The following is a 16,595-nucleotide window of genomic DNA, read 5'->3' as shown; positions in this document are numbered from 1 at the left end:
AAAACACTCAGGTTAGGAACGTGAAGTACAAACTTTTGAGTCAATCTCAAAATTTCTACTTTTTTCAAATGGCCATTTAGGGAATGTCAGGAGCCTTTGCTCCTAAGCATCGTCGTTTATCAGATGCCTGATTAATTCGGTGTCATTGAATCCTGTAGCTGCTAACCTGGAAAAAGTCCCAAGTTCCTATTCAGGTCAATTTTCTGACCCCCTAAATGGGTGCCAAGCATTAAGTGCTTGACCTTTCATGTCAGTGGTGAACACAAAATACATCATTGAAGAAGAATTTTTAACTAGTTGTTTTGCTTGAGAGCTGTAAAATACCATCCCAATATAGCATGAAGTTTCATGGTGTTTGCTTTTTGCTTATTCAGTTAATATTCACTGCAAATTGAAGTTTAGCAAATTATTCCCTGATTTATATATAGATATATATATAAATAAAGGTTACCTTTGCCCTAACAAAAAATGTCTTTAAACATTTTGTGTATTTATTTATCTTTCTAAGACAATGCATTGAAGTTTAGGCAATGAGAAGGAAGAGAAGAATTTAAACAACATAAAAGAAATTGAATTATTTGACTGGGAAAATAAAGCATCCCAGAACACTAATGTCACCAAGGATACTTGGTTCAGCTAGTAAACAGCACACAGCTGGAGTAATTGAATTTTTCTTGGAATATAGCTTTGTTCCTAGCAAACTAGGAACCTGGCTGAGAGTAGCTTGCCTGGCAGTCCCCGTTGTACCATTTCAACAGTCAGGAGAAGCTTCCTATACCAAACTTATCTGCCTCATTTTTATTGTGAGATTTCAGCTTGAAAACCCATAGACTGTGCACAAATATGACAGCTGCTGCCTTGGTCAGAATACCAGGGACCAAATTTAGGATGTCTAAAACTAAAAGCATGTGCTGACATTGCTTAGGCTAAAGAGCCATAGTTCTTGAGCTGTGGACTAGATGAACTCAGTCAAAGGATGAACAGAAGAAAAATGTGGTAAAAAAATCAGTGGGTTACACAGATAACTCCTTTTGTATCATAGCAAAGAATTTGTAATGGATTCTTTCTAAAAATCTAAGAGGTAAACATATTTTGTGTTAAACTCTGGTGGCACTTGATATTTTTGTGTTTGAGTGTCTAAACCAAAAAAAAAAAGGGGACGGGTTTTACAGATTTCTAAACAATCATAAATGCATTGGCCTTGTATCATAATTAGAGTTACAGACAATAATAGAAAGCAGGCACTCTCTTGAATGAATGCTCAAAGTGGAAGACTGAAACATGGGCCACTTGCCAGTGTGGCCATGTAGAGCTGGTAACAGCGCTGTACATTTGAGAGATCATTATTGAAAGGGTATGTTTAATCCCCATCCCACCCTAAAAGTGACTTCTCAATAGTTCCCAGAAACGTATGCTATTAGGCTCAGCTGGAAATAGAAAATCGCTCTTAATCATATGCAAGGAATGATTTAAATAGGCGTATTCAAAAACAGCGTTGGGAAGGAAAGAGTACCGCCAGAAAGAATGGAAGAGCATTTTGATTTTTGATGAAAAGCCATCAAACATAGTTCAGTGTGATAAGAGTTGTGACAAATCTTTAGAGAAGCAGTTTTTTATTAAGAGAAAGGTAATACAGCTGACAAAGTCACTTAGTGCTTTTTGTGCTATTGAATGTAATATTTTTTTTTTCCATTGGTTATAAACCACAAGAACCTTTTTTCCCCCTTTTAATCATCATGAGGATTTTTGCTTTGTGACTTCCTGCAGGAAGGTGTTTTAAGTGGAATTCTTTATACTGCACCTAATATCTACCAATATGATTCCTGTTACAAACGTAGGGACCATTTTCTTTCTGTCCTCAAGCTGTGTTGCTGCTTATTATCATGTTTAACATTCCCAGTGCCTGGCAGGATGGAGATTAGGAACTCTTAATTTTCATTTTACAGTGAAAGGTCTCTCCAGATTTTTGGTGTATTGGCTATAATATATGCACATAATTTATTGGTGGAACAGTCCTGAACTCTCCAGTGAGTCACCTCAGTCTTTCTTCTTATCATTTTGGGATTGTTTCAAAATAATCTGCTATCCCCCAACACATAAACATGTTAAAAACATTACATTGGAAATAGCATCTCGATGGAAGCAAACAGAAGGGGTTGCACCGATTTCCTTTGATAAATCTGAATGTCTTTTTTTTTTTTTTTAAGTGTATATTTTCTGCATTATTTTTCTCTAACTCTAATATTTCATTTTTAACAGACTGGAAGGAAAGAGAAGGGAGACCCACTCAACATTGCTATTGACAAGATGACCAAGAAAACACGAGACCTTCGAAGACAGGTAATCTATGCTTTTTATACTGCTTCTTGATTTTCCAAGAATTCATGGCTATTCAACTTCAGACTGGTTTTGCCACCTGTAAAGGTATAAAGAATATGTCCTTAATTAGATATGACACTACATTACATATGACATTAAGCAAAGGAGTAGTATTTCCTGAGCCAAAAAAACCAGAGACTGAAACATTCCAAGTGTAGCCCCCAATGGCTGTAGTATGTGGGAGGGTAGGCAGATTGGCCAGACCTTAACTGCCTTTGCAGCCAGCAACCCCAGTCATAAAAACACTGGCATATGTGCTTATTTGTGTTTATTTGAATACTCTCACTGAAATAACAGGAACGATGAGCAGAATATCAAAAAGTTTGTAAGAGCAATTATTTTCAAATAAAACTTCTAAGGTACTGTATTAAATAAAGATCCTATGAATATAAGGAGAAGACTAACAAATAACAGGATGCCCAGAGAGGTGCGAGATGCCCCATCCCTGGGAACAAGCAAGGCCAGGCTGGATGGGGCTCTGAGCAACCTGGTCTGATTGCAGATGTCCCTGCCCCTGGCAGGGGGTTGGACCTTTAAAGGTCCCTTCCAGCCCAAACCATTCTATGATTCTAAGAATAACTGCAAAGCATAGTTTAAACTGTAAAGGATTACTTTCTCATATTATGTTTATCATTGTGTTTGGTAATAAGATGGAAAGATTAATTCAAAAAGCTCGAGGTGGAAAAGAATAGAAGGAAGACTGGCAAACAAAAGGGAGAAATCCTCCATAGGTTTCTCTTTACACTTCTAAAGTTAAAGCAGGAGGGATTGCATCTTTTTACCTTTTTTCTCCTTTTGAGATGATCCAACTCTGCATTTTCTGTAAAAGTAAAGCAAAAGAAATTCTACCTGGTCAGCCAAAGGTTGCTTCTGTGAATATGATCCAAAATCCACAAATCTGCAAGACCGAGTAAGTACTTAAATGTATCTTCAGACACGTATTTGCAACATGATCGTTTCAGAAATGAGTGCCCCTATAGACAGTTTGAAATCGGTGCTCTGCACTGCTAGAGCTCAGCTCATTTCATCTCTTCCTTTAACTCACAGCAAACGCATTTGAGGATCGTATTCTTAGAGCTTATTTCTCTGAATAATATTGCAATGGACTTACAAGCAATATGAATCATTGACTCTCCTGTATAAACCCTAGCATCACATCTGTTGCTCAGCTAATGACAGGAGACAGACCTCTGCTGTTCTGACCTCCAGATTTATGGGATCCTAGGTTCTGCAGTGGAGCTTGTACCATGTGTTGCCTCCCACCTCTGTTCTTATTGCTTGAAGGAAGTAGCAGACTAACACATGAGTTGCTGTTCTGTGTGAGGCTCTCAGCAGTTGCCTGAATTACTCATCTCTAAAGCCAAATTTACTCCAAAACATGATATGAAAATGGCACCTTTCTTAATAAACTGTATGCTTCTCATGTATATTCAGCCCCAATGGTGTTGAATTCAATCTCAGAAAGGTTGGAACTCTGTATGTGGGTAAAGTGAAGCACATATATAATATTTTTGTGCTTGGAGATGAAGCTTTTAATATAGGGGTTTTTTATATTTATGAAAGTTAATCATGTAGGTATAATGTTTATTAAATCGTGGCAGTTGCTAATAAACTAATCAGGATTAGATTATAATTGTGCTAGGTTTTGCACAAGCACAGAGGAAGATGGAGTCTCTGCTTTCAGCAATGGGAATTCTGACTATAAATTATCTTTCAGAATCATAATCAATGTTCTGCTTCATCACATGCATAATCATCAGTATATATGTGCACGTCATCCCAGACCTGCCTATATACCCCTTGCTAAATTTCAGAATATAAGGATGTCACTGAGGACTCAGTTTAATGGCTGGGAAGAGAGGCTTGGACATTAAACAGAAATGAACCACAGCTGAGATCGCAGTGTTCTACTATTTCAGCCATTCTATTTTGGGCTAAATCATGGGAGAGACAACCAACTTTGAATACCATAATGCCTTTTGTTTTTAATGAATCCATTCTAAGGCTCGCTTGTCAGATTTATGAAGCTTAATGTTTTCACCATAAAACTAGACAATCTACAAAATATGTTTTGGTAATGAAGAAGGTATATATAGATTTCATTTGGTACCCAGCCTCCCTTGCAAGGCTTCAGTAGTCAACCATCTAAGACTGATTTTTCTTTCTCTGCCCAGGTTACTTAGGTCTTTATTCCTGAGATTTATTTTGTTTACCTGTAGAACACACAGACATGTGAAATGATTGTGAATAGGATACATGTTACTAAAATTCCATCTCACAATTAACAGTTCACATCTATTCCTATTCTGATGGAATTACATCTTTTATACTCATCATTTAAACTCTCCTGGGCATTGAAAAATTATTATGGAGATCTAATTATATGTCTTAATATAAACGCCAGTAAGAACATCTAGCTAAGTCAGACTGAACAAGTTCTTGGAAGCAGACTATTCTCACCAGCCCATAGCTTAATGCTGCCATTTCTTACTTGATTTTGAACAATTTGGAGAAAGCACAGAATTCTGTGTCTGATAACAAGTTGTGCCAATTGGCAGGATTTGAGGTCTTTCCCCCCCGCCCCGTATGCAAGTCTGTCATAAATAAAAAAAAAATTAAAAACAAAACAAAACAAAAAAAACCACCAAAACCCACACAAACAAACAAACAAAAATCCCCAAACAAATAAAACAGACCAAAAAAAAAAAACAACAAACAAACCAAAAAAAAGAAAAAAAAAACCCAAAACCTAAAAGCTAAACAAAAGCATCTTTCACTGTGTGGTACAGCAAGCTAGATCTGCAGTAGGGTGCTTGTTGATGCCAGTTATTTTGTTTGTTTGCTTTACCTCCATTGGAAAAGGAAAAAAATACTAACCCTGTAGTTCAAATATTACAGCTAATCATAAAGCAGCATGCACACAGAGTATTTCAAGCATTGCAACTCTGCAGTGACATTGAAACAAAGATAAGCAGGAAGGGCACACCAAAGAGTTTGGCTAACAGACAAACGGGATGCCTAGCAAGGACCAACCCAGTCTATAGATCATTTGAAGTTGTATGAGCAGGGCACCAGCTGTTCTGCTGTCACCACCACTGGTGTCCCACCTGTTAGTACTGCTGCCTCCTGCCCTGCTGCCGTCGTCTCTTTGCCTTGTGTCCTGTTCCAGTTAATCAGTTGAGTTTGTTCAGTCTGTATGAGCCAGTCGGTTCCCCTGCAAGGTGTAATAACCAAAACCATTAGTTTTCTCTTAAAGATCAGATATCTGTACTGCTATTAATTTTAACGGAGCAGCCTGTCTGCATTATTCTATACAGTAAATTGAAATAATATAATCCTTCATTCTTGTGCATTCAAGCCAGATTAATGCTTCATATGCCTCTAAGTGGAAGGAATTGTAAAGAAATACAAGGTTTTTACCAACGATTCTCAGTTTCTACCGGAAATGATGCTCTCATGCAGCTGTAAAGGACAATTCATCCACGTCCTGTAGGCTTACATTTATGGCATTACTGAAGCTAGTTAGAAAAACTGTATGAAAGAAATACTCAACAGAAAATTTTCATTTTATTTAAAACTGGAAATCATCAGAAATTATCCAGAAATTGAAGGGGGGGGGGGGGGGGGGGGGGGGAGAAAGCCTGACAGTGTTGAAAAGTAATTTTTAGATTTTTTCAGTAGTTTCAAATTTTTATTTTGAAAGTTAGTAGTTTATTTTACCTTAGCATTGCAGTATAATGATATACATATAAATACATTGAAAATTAAAAACGTATTTTCAGAGTTGTCAAAAAAGGTTTCCATTTTTTTAAGGCATTTTGATAATTTGGAAATTTTCAGGTTTCATTCCAAAGTAGAATAAAGCAAAAAATAAGTACTATATTTTTCTTGAAGTTGGATTTCTGGTTGTCCTTGTAGTTTTAGGCAACAAAACTTTATTATAAAATGTATTAATAGGAACTGGGAAGTAGAAAGTCCAGAAATAACTGCATTACCAGTTGCATTTTGATAAATACTTTGAATGTTTGGTTTGATGTCCTCGGCTTTTGTTTTATTAGAATAGTCTAACAAATTAAAGCTATTGCTAGGTATCAAAGTCTGTGTGTGGAGCATCAAAAGGTAGTTTTTGGCATCTGATTACTGTTATTGGCCTTGGACTATGTGTTGTTGGGTGCAATCCAGTTCAGCCTGGTGGGCAAGTACCACAAAAAGCAAAATAACATCAGCATCCTATTAATAGCTACATACAGTTAGTAGCTAGGATGGTAATTTTGAATATGGAAAGCTGTCGTCATTTCTAGACTCAAAATACCTCTGCTTGTTCTTATGGCTAAATGAATTCTTCAGACCACTCTCAGAGGCGAAACATTCTGATTTAGAATTTCTTTTTATCAAAAATCTCCTCTTGTCAGATTGTCTTTTCCAGAGAACATCCTACAGACCTCTGAGGAATACCTGTTGGGTAGACACAGAACTGAAAAACAAAATTCCCAACAGCTGAATTAATAAAGTCTTGCTTTCCATAGCATTGTACTGTCCATTTAGGGCTTCCTACAGCAATAATCTCAGGTCCTCCTTTGTGGTTTCTTATCTCCTCATTTTCTCCCATCCATCCTTCTCCCCTCTCCTGCTACCTCATCTGCTGTAGCTTGCTTGTTACTCCAGGCTGGTCGGTAAAATGCAGGAAGATGTGAGGCTGGTTTTAGCAATTGCTCAGCCAACTGGCTGGCTGGTACCCACATGGTGGTTGGCCAGCTGGTTCCTATGTTGGTACGCTGGCCAGCGAGCTACTGACTTTATATAACAAATTTTCCTCCGTAGGACTCTTAATTCAGGTCACCATTCTCCCACCCAGACAATTTTTCATCAAACTCCAGCTATTTAGCATCCTCAAGACCTTTCCTGTCTGTCAGATGGCTTTAAAATTGACCAACAGATTAAAATGCAATTGAAAACTGGATAGAGTTACTATCGTGAGCCTCATTTCCTCAGGAAACCAGTTTTGAAACAAAAGCCTTTATGGCCAAGACTGTGGTCCTGTTCTCTTTTACTCTGTTATCTGCAACTGCTGGTAATATTTTTATTGTATAATTACAGCATGTTATTCTCCATAAATAAGCCCTTCAATAAAAGTTCTATAATGACATGTAGTTTGTTTTCCCATATGATTTTCCAAGAATGGGTTTCACATGTAGCTGTGGTTTGTCCTTGTTATTGGTTATTTAATCTCAGCTACTTTGTAGGCTGAAAGCTGAAAGGCAGGCACTTCCGTGATTCCTGTATTGGTTTGGGTGAGTTCTCTCCCTCTTTCTTACTAACATTGATGGAGGTTAGGATATTGATTGCTGCTTCTCAGTGTGTGCTTTTTCCCAATAGCCACTACTAGCACCCTAGGGGTGGTGGCACACTTATGGATGCTTAGGATCAGGTTTAGCCATTTAGGCATAAATCACTATTAATAATGACTGCTATGCTGTCTTTCTACCCACCAGATACTCAGACTTGTTCAGTCACATACACTGTAGCAGCCAAATTAAAAATAAATAGATATATCCAAGTCATATTTGCCCTTTCTGTATCTCTAATCAGTTCTTTATGTATCATGTAGTTAGGACATCCTTTCACATGACCCTTACGTATTTTTGATTCGTCATTTACTTTATCCTCTTAAATACCTTTGTAAGACACCTGGTGGCCTACAGGCACGGTGTTCATTAGTCTGTTACCAGCCTTATTCTCTAGCATATCTCCCCTCAGTTGCACAGCTACAGTTATCATACTCCTTACCTTTTAGTCCTTGATAGTACTGTTTCAGTAGCTATATTAGGCTATAAGTTGAACTTTAAAAAAGTTAAAGGTTGATGACACAAATACCTCCTGTAATTTATTCATGCAAATTTGGTAAAACAAAGATCTTGGGGAGAACTTCTTGAACATGCTCAGTTTTTATTTACTTCATAGGTCTCCAAAAGTATTTGCAATTCAGTGTACTTTCTTTAATATGGGTTACAACAGTTTGAATTAGATAACAGGCTTCATAATGTTCTTAGGCTTATTTGATATATTATTTTTTTTCCCTAGCTCTTGAGAGGCAGCGTATCTCCATTTGCTCTTTATGTCAGTCACTTCCACTTAGATTAAGTTGTATTGCTACTGTTTATGAATGCTATTTGTGGTTTTAAAAAAAATTGTTTAACACTCTGAAACCTGCCAAAAATTGACGTAGACTCTAGAGAGACTCTCAGAATAAAAACCTGGAATATTAACTCATGCAATTAGCCTAAAGGGACACCTAAAACTGAAAAAAACGTGTTCCATTGGAACAGATTTTATTGCAGTAACCCATACAGCACAAATTGTATTATGGGTAGAAACTTTTATAATGTTTTCAGTCTATGGACTTAAATCTCTCTTCAAATATATGCATAACTTGCTTCTTTACAGCATGTAAACACTTTCAGGAAACACAGGACACCCTCCAACAGAGGAAATTTTATCATTATCATTTTGCAGTCACGGTACTCTCTCGTATACAGACCAGATGACTTGTCAAATGCTGTAGGGAGGGCCAGTGGCATCTAGAAATAAATCTTTCTGCCTTGAATCATGATTTACTGACTTAATTTTATTGTTTGTCCTCTCTTCCTTCTACAATGCTCTATTAAGACAAGCAAGAATTACTGGCAGATTTTAGAAGAATAATCTGAAACATAGAAAAGTAAAGGTGCTTCTGAAAGTGAAGCTGCCTCAGCTATAGGCATTCGGTGTCATGCCAGCTCTGGGAGGTACACAGCAGCTGTACGTTAAGCCCAAGGGAAGTGCAAGTGCTCAGAAAGCAAAACAAAACCATCATATTCAGAAGAAAACAGTGAAGCCAATTCTAATCAAAATTAATAGATAATAGACAACTAGCTCTTTTCAGCTTCTTTGAGAAGCTGAGCAGCACACCCAAAGAAATAAAGACTCCTATTGAGGGGGCAGGAGGAAGAGAAGAAAAGAGAACCCTGGGAATTCACACCAGCTGATGGCAGGTGTAGAAATTGGGTGGTAATATATGAAAGCTGTTTTTCCTTCAATCTCCTATACGGTTAATAGAGAGTTCACCTTTAGAGGGTGGTCTGGCATTTCAAGGATGTATTTTTACAAATGCTCAAGCTCTTTGTATACAAGGAGTCATAAACAAACCGCTTCCTAATCTATGTACCCTAAAGATAGGAGCCTAAAGGTAGGTTCCTATGAATAGTTCTTTTTCTTTCAAGTTATGGAAGCAGTCAACACTGCAGCAATAAGTGCATTTCTAGGGGAGCTGGGGAAGCAAGTTCTGCCTCTCATTACCATAAAAGTAGATTCTGATGTGCCCTTTCTTGCAGATGAGAGGGCACTGGTTATAGTTATAAATCCTGAAGGTGGCACTTTTTTAATTCAAGATCTGTATAATTTAAGGAGGGCTAAAAACACAGAGGGAGAGGGTCATGGACCTTACCTAGCTCACATGCCACTGCAAGAATTTGTAAGAGAATTGATACAGTGCTTTGAAAACTCAAAACTTCATGCAAGTGTTAAGTAATAGCAGAATACCCAAGAAGGTTGTAACTTTAAAAATTTAGTCTTGCATGAATGTTTACTAACAATTTATTTTGCAAAGGCAAAATTAAAGCAAGGTCATACTTAAATAGATGCTCCATAGGAGTGTTGCTAATCTTATGCTTTATTACCAAAGAAGAGGCATCAGTTGCTCCCAAGCACAGCGTAACTAGTGGTATTACCTCATTCTGTTGCACAAAAATACTTCTTGACAAAGTATTGGCATTTTTTTAAAGGGAGCCAGCCAGAAGTCAATGTAAATGTCTTTGAACCTAAGACCACCTGTGGCATCAGCCCTTGCTCATTAGAAACTCATCACCTTTTCCTTGTTGCTTAATAGGTTATGTTTTCACCTGCAGTGATTCTAGCGCTCTTGATTAGGGAAATCTGTAGGCTGGCTTTCTGAAAGCAGTCTGTCAAATGCTAATACAGATTTATTTCTGTGCCAGCACTACATGCTTATTTCTTGTATTCAGTTCAGAGGTGTGTTCAGGTCTGGGGCCCCCAACATAAGAAGGCCATGGACCTGCTGGAGCAGGTACAGAGGAGCACATGAAAATGATCAGAGAGCTGGAGCTGCTCTGCTGTGGAGACAAGCTGAGAGGGTTGGCGTTGTTCAGCCTAGAGAAGGGAAGAGTCCATGGAGACCTTATTTAAGCTGTTCAGTACCTAAAGGGGCTGACAAAAAACATGGAGAGGGGCTTTTTACAGGGGCATGTAGTGATAGGACAAGGGGGAATTACTTTAAACTGAAAGAGGGTAGATTTAGATTAGCTATTAGGAAGAAATTCTTCCCTGTGAGCATGGCGAGGCGCTGGCCCAGGCTGCCCAGAGAAGCTGTGGCTGCCCCATCCCTGGCAGTGTCCAAGGCCAGGCTGGACGGGGCTTGAAGCAATCTGGGCTGGTGGAAGGTGTCCCTGCCCATGGCAGGGGGCTGGAACTAGATGGTCTTTAAGATCCCTTCCAACCCAAACCATGTTGTGATTCAATGTTTAATATGGGTGCTCTGCATTGCATGTATATCAGTACTTCCCTGGGTTTCTCTAGCAGCTTGCACAAAGGTGTTAGACAGGAGTCTTGTGTAATACTGGCTTATAAAGCAGAAATAGTAATGCTCCAGTTGATAAAGTCCTCTGTTCTTCCAGCTTCCACTGAGTTTTTAGCTGCTCCTTAAAACAACAGAAGTAGGCATACTCTGAATTTCACCAGCTTGGACTGAAAGAACTGTAAGCTGCTGCACGCTGTTCAGTACTGCATCCACTTTTTGTCTGCTACCATTAGGTAGACTAACTGGTGTATTTGTTTTAGGAAAGGATTTTTAGAAAAATGTCTAAAAATCTGATCTAGAAAATTAGAGGTAAAGAACTGTTATTTAAATTGCACTTAATTGTAATTTTGACCTGAACTTATTTGAATGCACGTGTCTCTGTCTCCCTCAAAATTCATTTCTTCTGGATATTTATCACTGTGACATTGAGTTTTTTATGGTGCTCTGAAGTGCTTCAGAGAACATGGAGAGTGTTTTAATACTGCTGATTTACTCTTTCAGGTCTGTAGTAATTTCCTTACTGCCTAATTATAAGGCTCAGTTTAATTTACTCCACACATAATGTTTACTGATGCACATATGGTGCAATATTTCAGGAAACTGTATCCATATCAGGTAGTTTTGTGTAAGGCTACAGTTTGTAACATTTCCATCAAATGAGGGAAAATTTGATCCTCAACATAATACTCATGATGAATTATTTTTGTCTGGCAAAAGCCAAAGAGTGTAGTAGCTATGGCTGCTTTTTCTTGTTGAAATTGGGAATTGATTTTTTTTTTAATTATTTTTTTTTAATGGAATGAAGTTGTGAGCACTGGCTGTTGTTGTGAGGGCTGGCCTTTCAGAGTGGCTTGTGAGGAATTATGATGCAAAACTCAGTGACAGCTATACTGCGTTAGAGTAGATTACTGCACATAAGTTTGTCTATTATTCCTCAAATAATGGCTCTTCATAAAAGCTCACATATTTCAACAAAGCTTTGTACTCACTCCAGGAACTTTAGAAGATGCCTAGCTCTGTAATCACTGCAGAGAAATGAATATATAAAGTTTTTTAAACTCTTTTTGATGAGAGACACTGTAAATATGTAAATATGGGAGATCAACAGAAGTATATCATGTTGCTACTCAGAACAACCCCAGTCCAAAACCAAAAAAGCTCAACCCAAAAACTTATTCCAAGAAATTTCTATTGATGATAGTTTTACATAAAGAAGTTTTCACTGTTCTGTAGGGTTGGCAATAGAGTGACCTGTAGCCGCATCAACGAAAGACACTTACAGAAGCTTGGATTCATAAGTACAGCTTCATATTTTGATATTCATGCAGTAGCATGAGGTAGGGAGCTCTGAAAACATGGGAAAACAGTACTTTTCCGAAGACTTCTATAATTCTGTCCTCCTAATGGGCTTATGGGCAATGGCAAAGTACATAGAATTTAGTTGTCAAATGGGATTTCAACATTGTGTTAGTTTCTTAATTGACATTAATTTTATTTGGTAACACTACTTCTGAAGTATTATAAAATGTCTTCAATGTTATTTATTACTTGTTTGTAAGGAACCGGAAATATAAAGAGTTTTGTTTTCAGTTTTTGCTTTGTGGAAATTACTGCAAAGGAGAAGAAAACAAAACAAACAAAACAAAACAAAAACAAAACCAGCAAAACAAAACAAACCCAAGAAAAATACCCAGGCTGTGATCTCACTGCAGTAAGGGCTTTTTTGAAAGGTATGGTTGATAACTGATAGCATCGGTTATCAATCATCTCTATGTATGGGGCAGGATCAGCTTGTGACTTTGAGTGACTCTCAGAAAGGATGATGAGAAATCCATTTTTGCAGAATACAATCAATTTTTAATCTTGTTTTAGCCATTGTCTGGAACTCAAACAGATAGGTCTACCAAAGACAGCTATCATCAGCTTTCATTGGAGCTAAATCTCTAGGTCTTAGAGAAGCTGTTGATAGTATTTAATATGCCAGCCTGTTCATGCATCTGGGGTAGGTGGGAATGCAAGTGTGACACATGTACCATTTACTTTATTAACACTTCAAAGCTTATTGGATCTGACTGCTCCTAAGTGAAGTTACTAAGCATGCTTATCATAGGATAATTACATGAAGGGTTTTCATAGACAAATATCTTCCTGTTTGTGACCAGTTATTTAACCTCCCCACAACAGTTTTGTCCCCACTTAATTTTTGTTTACTACATGTATAATAAGGCATAAAGCTCCAAAGCCACTCTGTTTGATTTAAAACAACAAAGCCTGAGATAATACGTGAAGTCACACAATATGTTGTAGTTCTCAGTTTAATCCATGGATGTCTAATCCATGATTTTTATTTTTTCCCATTACCCTCCTCATTGTCACACCTTTTTTGCATCAGACCCTCTAGGCTTACAGTCTTAGTGACATTTTTGACACTTTACAGTCCTTGGTTTTCACAAGGATATGTTTCAAAGTCCTATCCTTTTTCTTCTCTGCTGGGGTAACCTCCTACAATCTTTCCCTTCTTTGTTCCCACATGTAATGTCCTGTTCTGCGACTTCATCTTTTCATATTCTCCTTGTCACAACTCTACCCTCCCAGATCATACAGAATGTGAAAGTCACTGTCTTTCTCTTCTGGGTTATTTTGACATCACTAATTCTTTCCACTGACTGTTCACTCCCTACCTGTATTTCTGTCCTGTTTTTCTAGCATTTTTGGATGAAAATCTCTGTACTGTCCTCTACTTCTTCATGCCCTGTATCGTTCTTCATTGTTAAAAAGAATAAATATTTGGTACTGTCCCAGCGCTCTGACTGGCACTGCAATTTTATTGTTCTATCCAGGCATGAAACAAGACAGAGTTCTTGCCCTGATAATACTCATATGTTTGGGGGGTATGTGGGTGTCTGTCCCTCAAGCTTATATATTTTTCCCTGCTTTTATGTAACTACACTAATGTTGTTAACAAGCCTGAGGCTTGCTATTGCTGAATAATGATAGCACACACAGTGCCCCGCTCTGCTTCCCCCTGCCCCGCCCCCCACCCCCCCCCCAAAAAAAAAAGGGGGGATTAAATACCTAATACTTGGTAACTAGTTTCTTCTCTACTTCTGACCAGATAACAGTCTGAGGAATCCTTAGTAGTGACCTACAAGAAGGAGGAATGATTTTTTTATGTGTGTCTTATGCTCTTTCAAATTTCTGGTCAAAAATTGTCACTTCACAACTTACTTTCCATTAGTAAATTAATCCCCAGCCTTTTCCTGGCTAGGCAAGTTTCTCTTTAGAGAAAAAAAGTCTCTCACACACACACAAAAATATGAAGAAGTATGATCAGTATTTGTAACAGTATTTCTTCCTGAGTTTTTATCTTGGGGTTTTCAAGTGTGATACGTGCTTTAAATATTAATCTTGTTACTGTTTAATCTGTCAGGACCTAATTGATGGCATTGGCATTTGCATCCCACCGTCTACCATTTTTTGGTCCCACCTTCCTGGGTTGTAGTGTGCAGAACTGACTGAGACTTTCTCTTTAGCACTATATTGCAGTAGGTTCTCATGCTCACAGTCTTACTCACCAGAACTCAGTTTCACAACGTATTGGAGGAGGCACGCTAACTGCAGTGGAGAAGGCTTTATTTTCATCTCTTTCAATTAAATTAATCCCTGTTTGGGAGTGCTCCACAGGTGCGAGCTGGAGTTCGGTTCAGCTTGTAATGCTCGTTAAATAGAAAATGGTGAATAAGGTGCTCCTTGGTAAACTTTTGTTACAGGTAGCTTTATACTGCCAGTCTTTATAAAGTTTAACAATCTGTTAGAGTCATTAATCTCCTGCTGTGACTTTACCTTCCCGTGTCAGGATTAGACATTTAATTCTCTACTAGACTGTAAGTAGCACTGAGACATTTTGGTTCTAAAATTGTTGTATAGCCATGGAAAACATCATTTCAATGGCCAGTTTAACCTCTTTGAGCTCAATTATAGCTGTGAACCGACAATGATAAACCAGCCCTAAACAGAGTTAGAACAGTAGAACATGATGCTATCAAAACCAGCAACTGACTCTGTGCACCATAAACTGACCAAATTGACTGAACTGGAAAGACATAAAATCTGCCTTGTGGTACACTATTCATACTTCTAAAAATATTTACAGGTCTTGATGTTTTCCTTTTATAACATTGTGCTGGTCTGGCAAACTTATTCTTCTAGCTATATGTTAATTAATAAAGTTTTCTCCATGCCAAAAGGAATTAAGCAAGACCTTCATTTAATGTGCTTTCTGCCCCAACAAATGGAGTTTCATGTAGTGGAAGCTACCAACTCTGTGAAGTCACTTCTAACTTAAAAATTCAGTGGAGAAAACCCCCTAAAACATTATCTTATGAGTAATAGTTTGTGTCATAATATTTGCATCAGAATGCAGGGTGTATTAAGGCACTGCAAAGATATTTGTTAGCGTGCTTACGTGCACAAGGTCTTGTGCTGTTTTAAGAATAAAACTTGATGTGGTTTTGCTGCATGTTTTATGACCATTTAAATTCAAGTCACGAACTTCTCCCATTCCCTTCTAAACTGATGTTACTTCTATGAAACAGTAAAATATCTGGACGCATAAGCCATCACTTTGGCCGGACCTCGTTGCAGTATGCAGAGGAACATACAAGATTAGTTTTCCAGTAGTTATTTACCATGATGAATAGCCCTAATTCTATCAAATAGATGGGTAATGCTGAGCTAATACTTTTAAATGTCTTGTCTTGTGCAATTAATATTACCCTGTCATGTATCCATTTGAGCTATTGGATGAATGTCCTATGTTCATATTCCTGTCACATTTAACAAATGATTTTGTCAAGTAATTCTTTATAGCTTGTGGTGATGGATAGCAAAATTTGTAGTCTCCTGAGTATATAAAACCCGTTAACTATACCTTTCAACTTCAATGCAAGGGCATCCTAAAACTCAGATAACCAATTTCTAAAGAAATTATAATGTGTGTTTACAAGAGGGGTCAGAAGTATGCTACTAGCATCTCTGATTAACACGGCATAGGAAAACAGAATTTGTTAATTTTATATTTATCAAACCTGTGACAGTCAGAATTCAAATTCTTTTTCAGCTACTGCAACTATGAACCTTAGAAGGCAACTTACAATTGCTATTAGCAACAAGATAACCATTTTATTCATTCATTTGGATTCATATAAGTCTACTGTATATTTACAGTTGTAAACCCCAAATTGCTGGTTGCTGATGCTCCTACTGTCCTTTTTATTGATTTCTGGTATGTGTTTGTGGACTGAAGATATTTAATACCGATGAAAATAAGCGCATACTTAACCACCCTGAGACTTTTCTTACAGTTCCATGGGGCATATTGGTATAATCACATCTATACACATTAATCTTGATTAAAAAATGAATTGCTTTTTCATTGAACACAACACTTGGAAACAGATACCTCCTTATGGAATGATATAAACAGAGAACTGTGAGTGTTAATTTAACATTTAAAGTAGTTTTTTTCTCTACAGCGGACAGCAGGTTTTATTGACAGGTATTAACCTTGAGCAACTGGATTTTT

General features: G+C 37.6%; 1 protein-coding gene across 2 annotated transcripts in view; it reads left to right on the top strand.

Moving 5' to 3' along the window:
* Positions 1-16,595, top strand: part of CTNNA2 (catenin alpha 2) — a 515,269-nt gene that overhangs the window by 389,293 nt on the left and 109,381 nt on the right. For both annotated transcript variants that reach the window (XM_056359915.1, XM_056359905.1), the window contains exon 8: positions 2,260-2,340. In XM_056359915.1, coding sequence (XP_056215890.1) covers positions 2,260-2,340 — 81 coding nt within the window. The remainder of the gene's footprint in view (positions 1-2,259; positions 2,341-16,595) is intronic.

Source organism: Falco biarmicus, chromosome 1 (genome assembly GCF_023638135.1).
Source record: "Falco biarmicus isolate bFalBia1 chromosome 1, bFalBia1.pri, whole genome shotgun sequence".
Classification (NCBI taxonomy): domain Eukaryota; kingdom Metazoa; phylum Chordata; class Aves; order Falconiformes; family Falconidae; genus Falco; species Falco biarmicus.
Note: the sequence above shows the minus strand (reverse complement) of the source record. Positions and strands in the feature narration are given on the sequence as shown.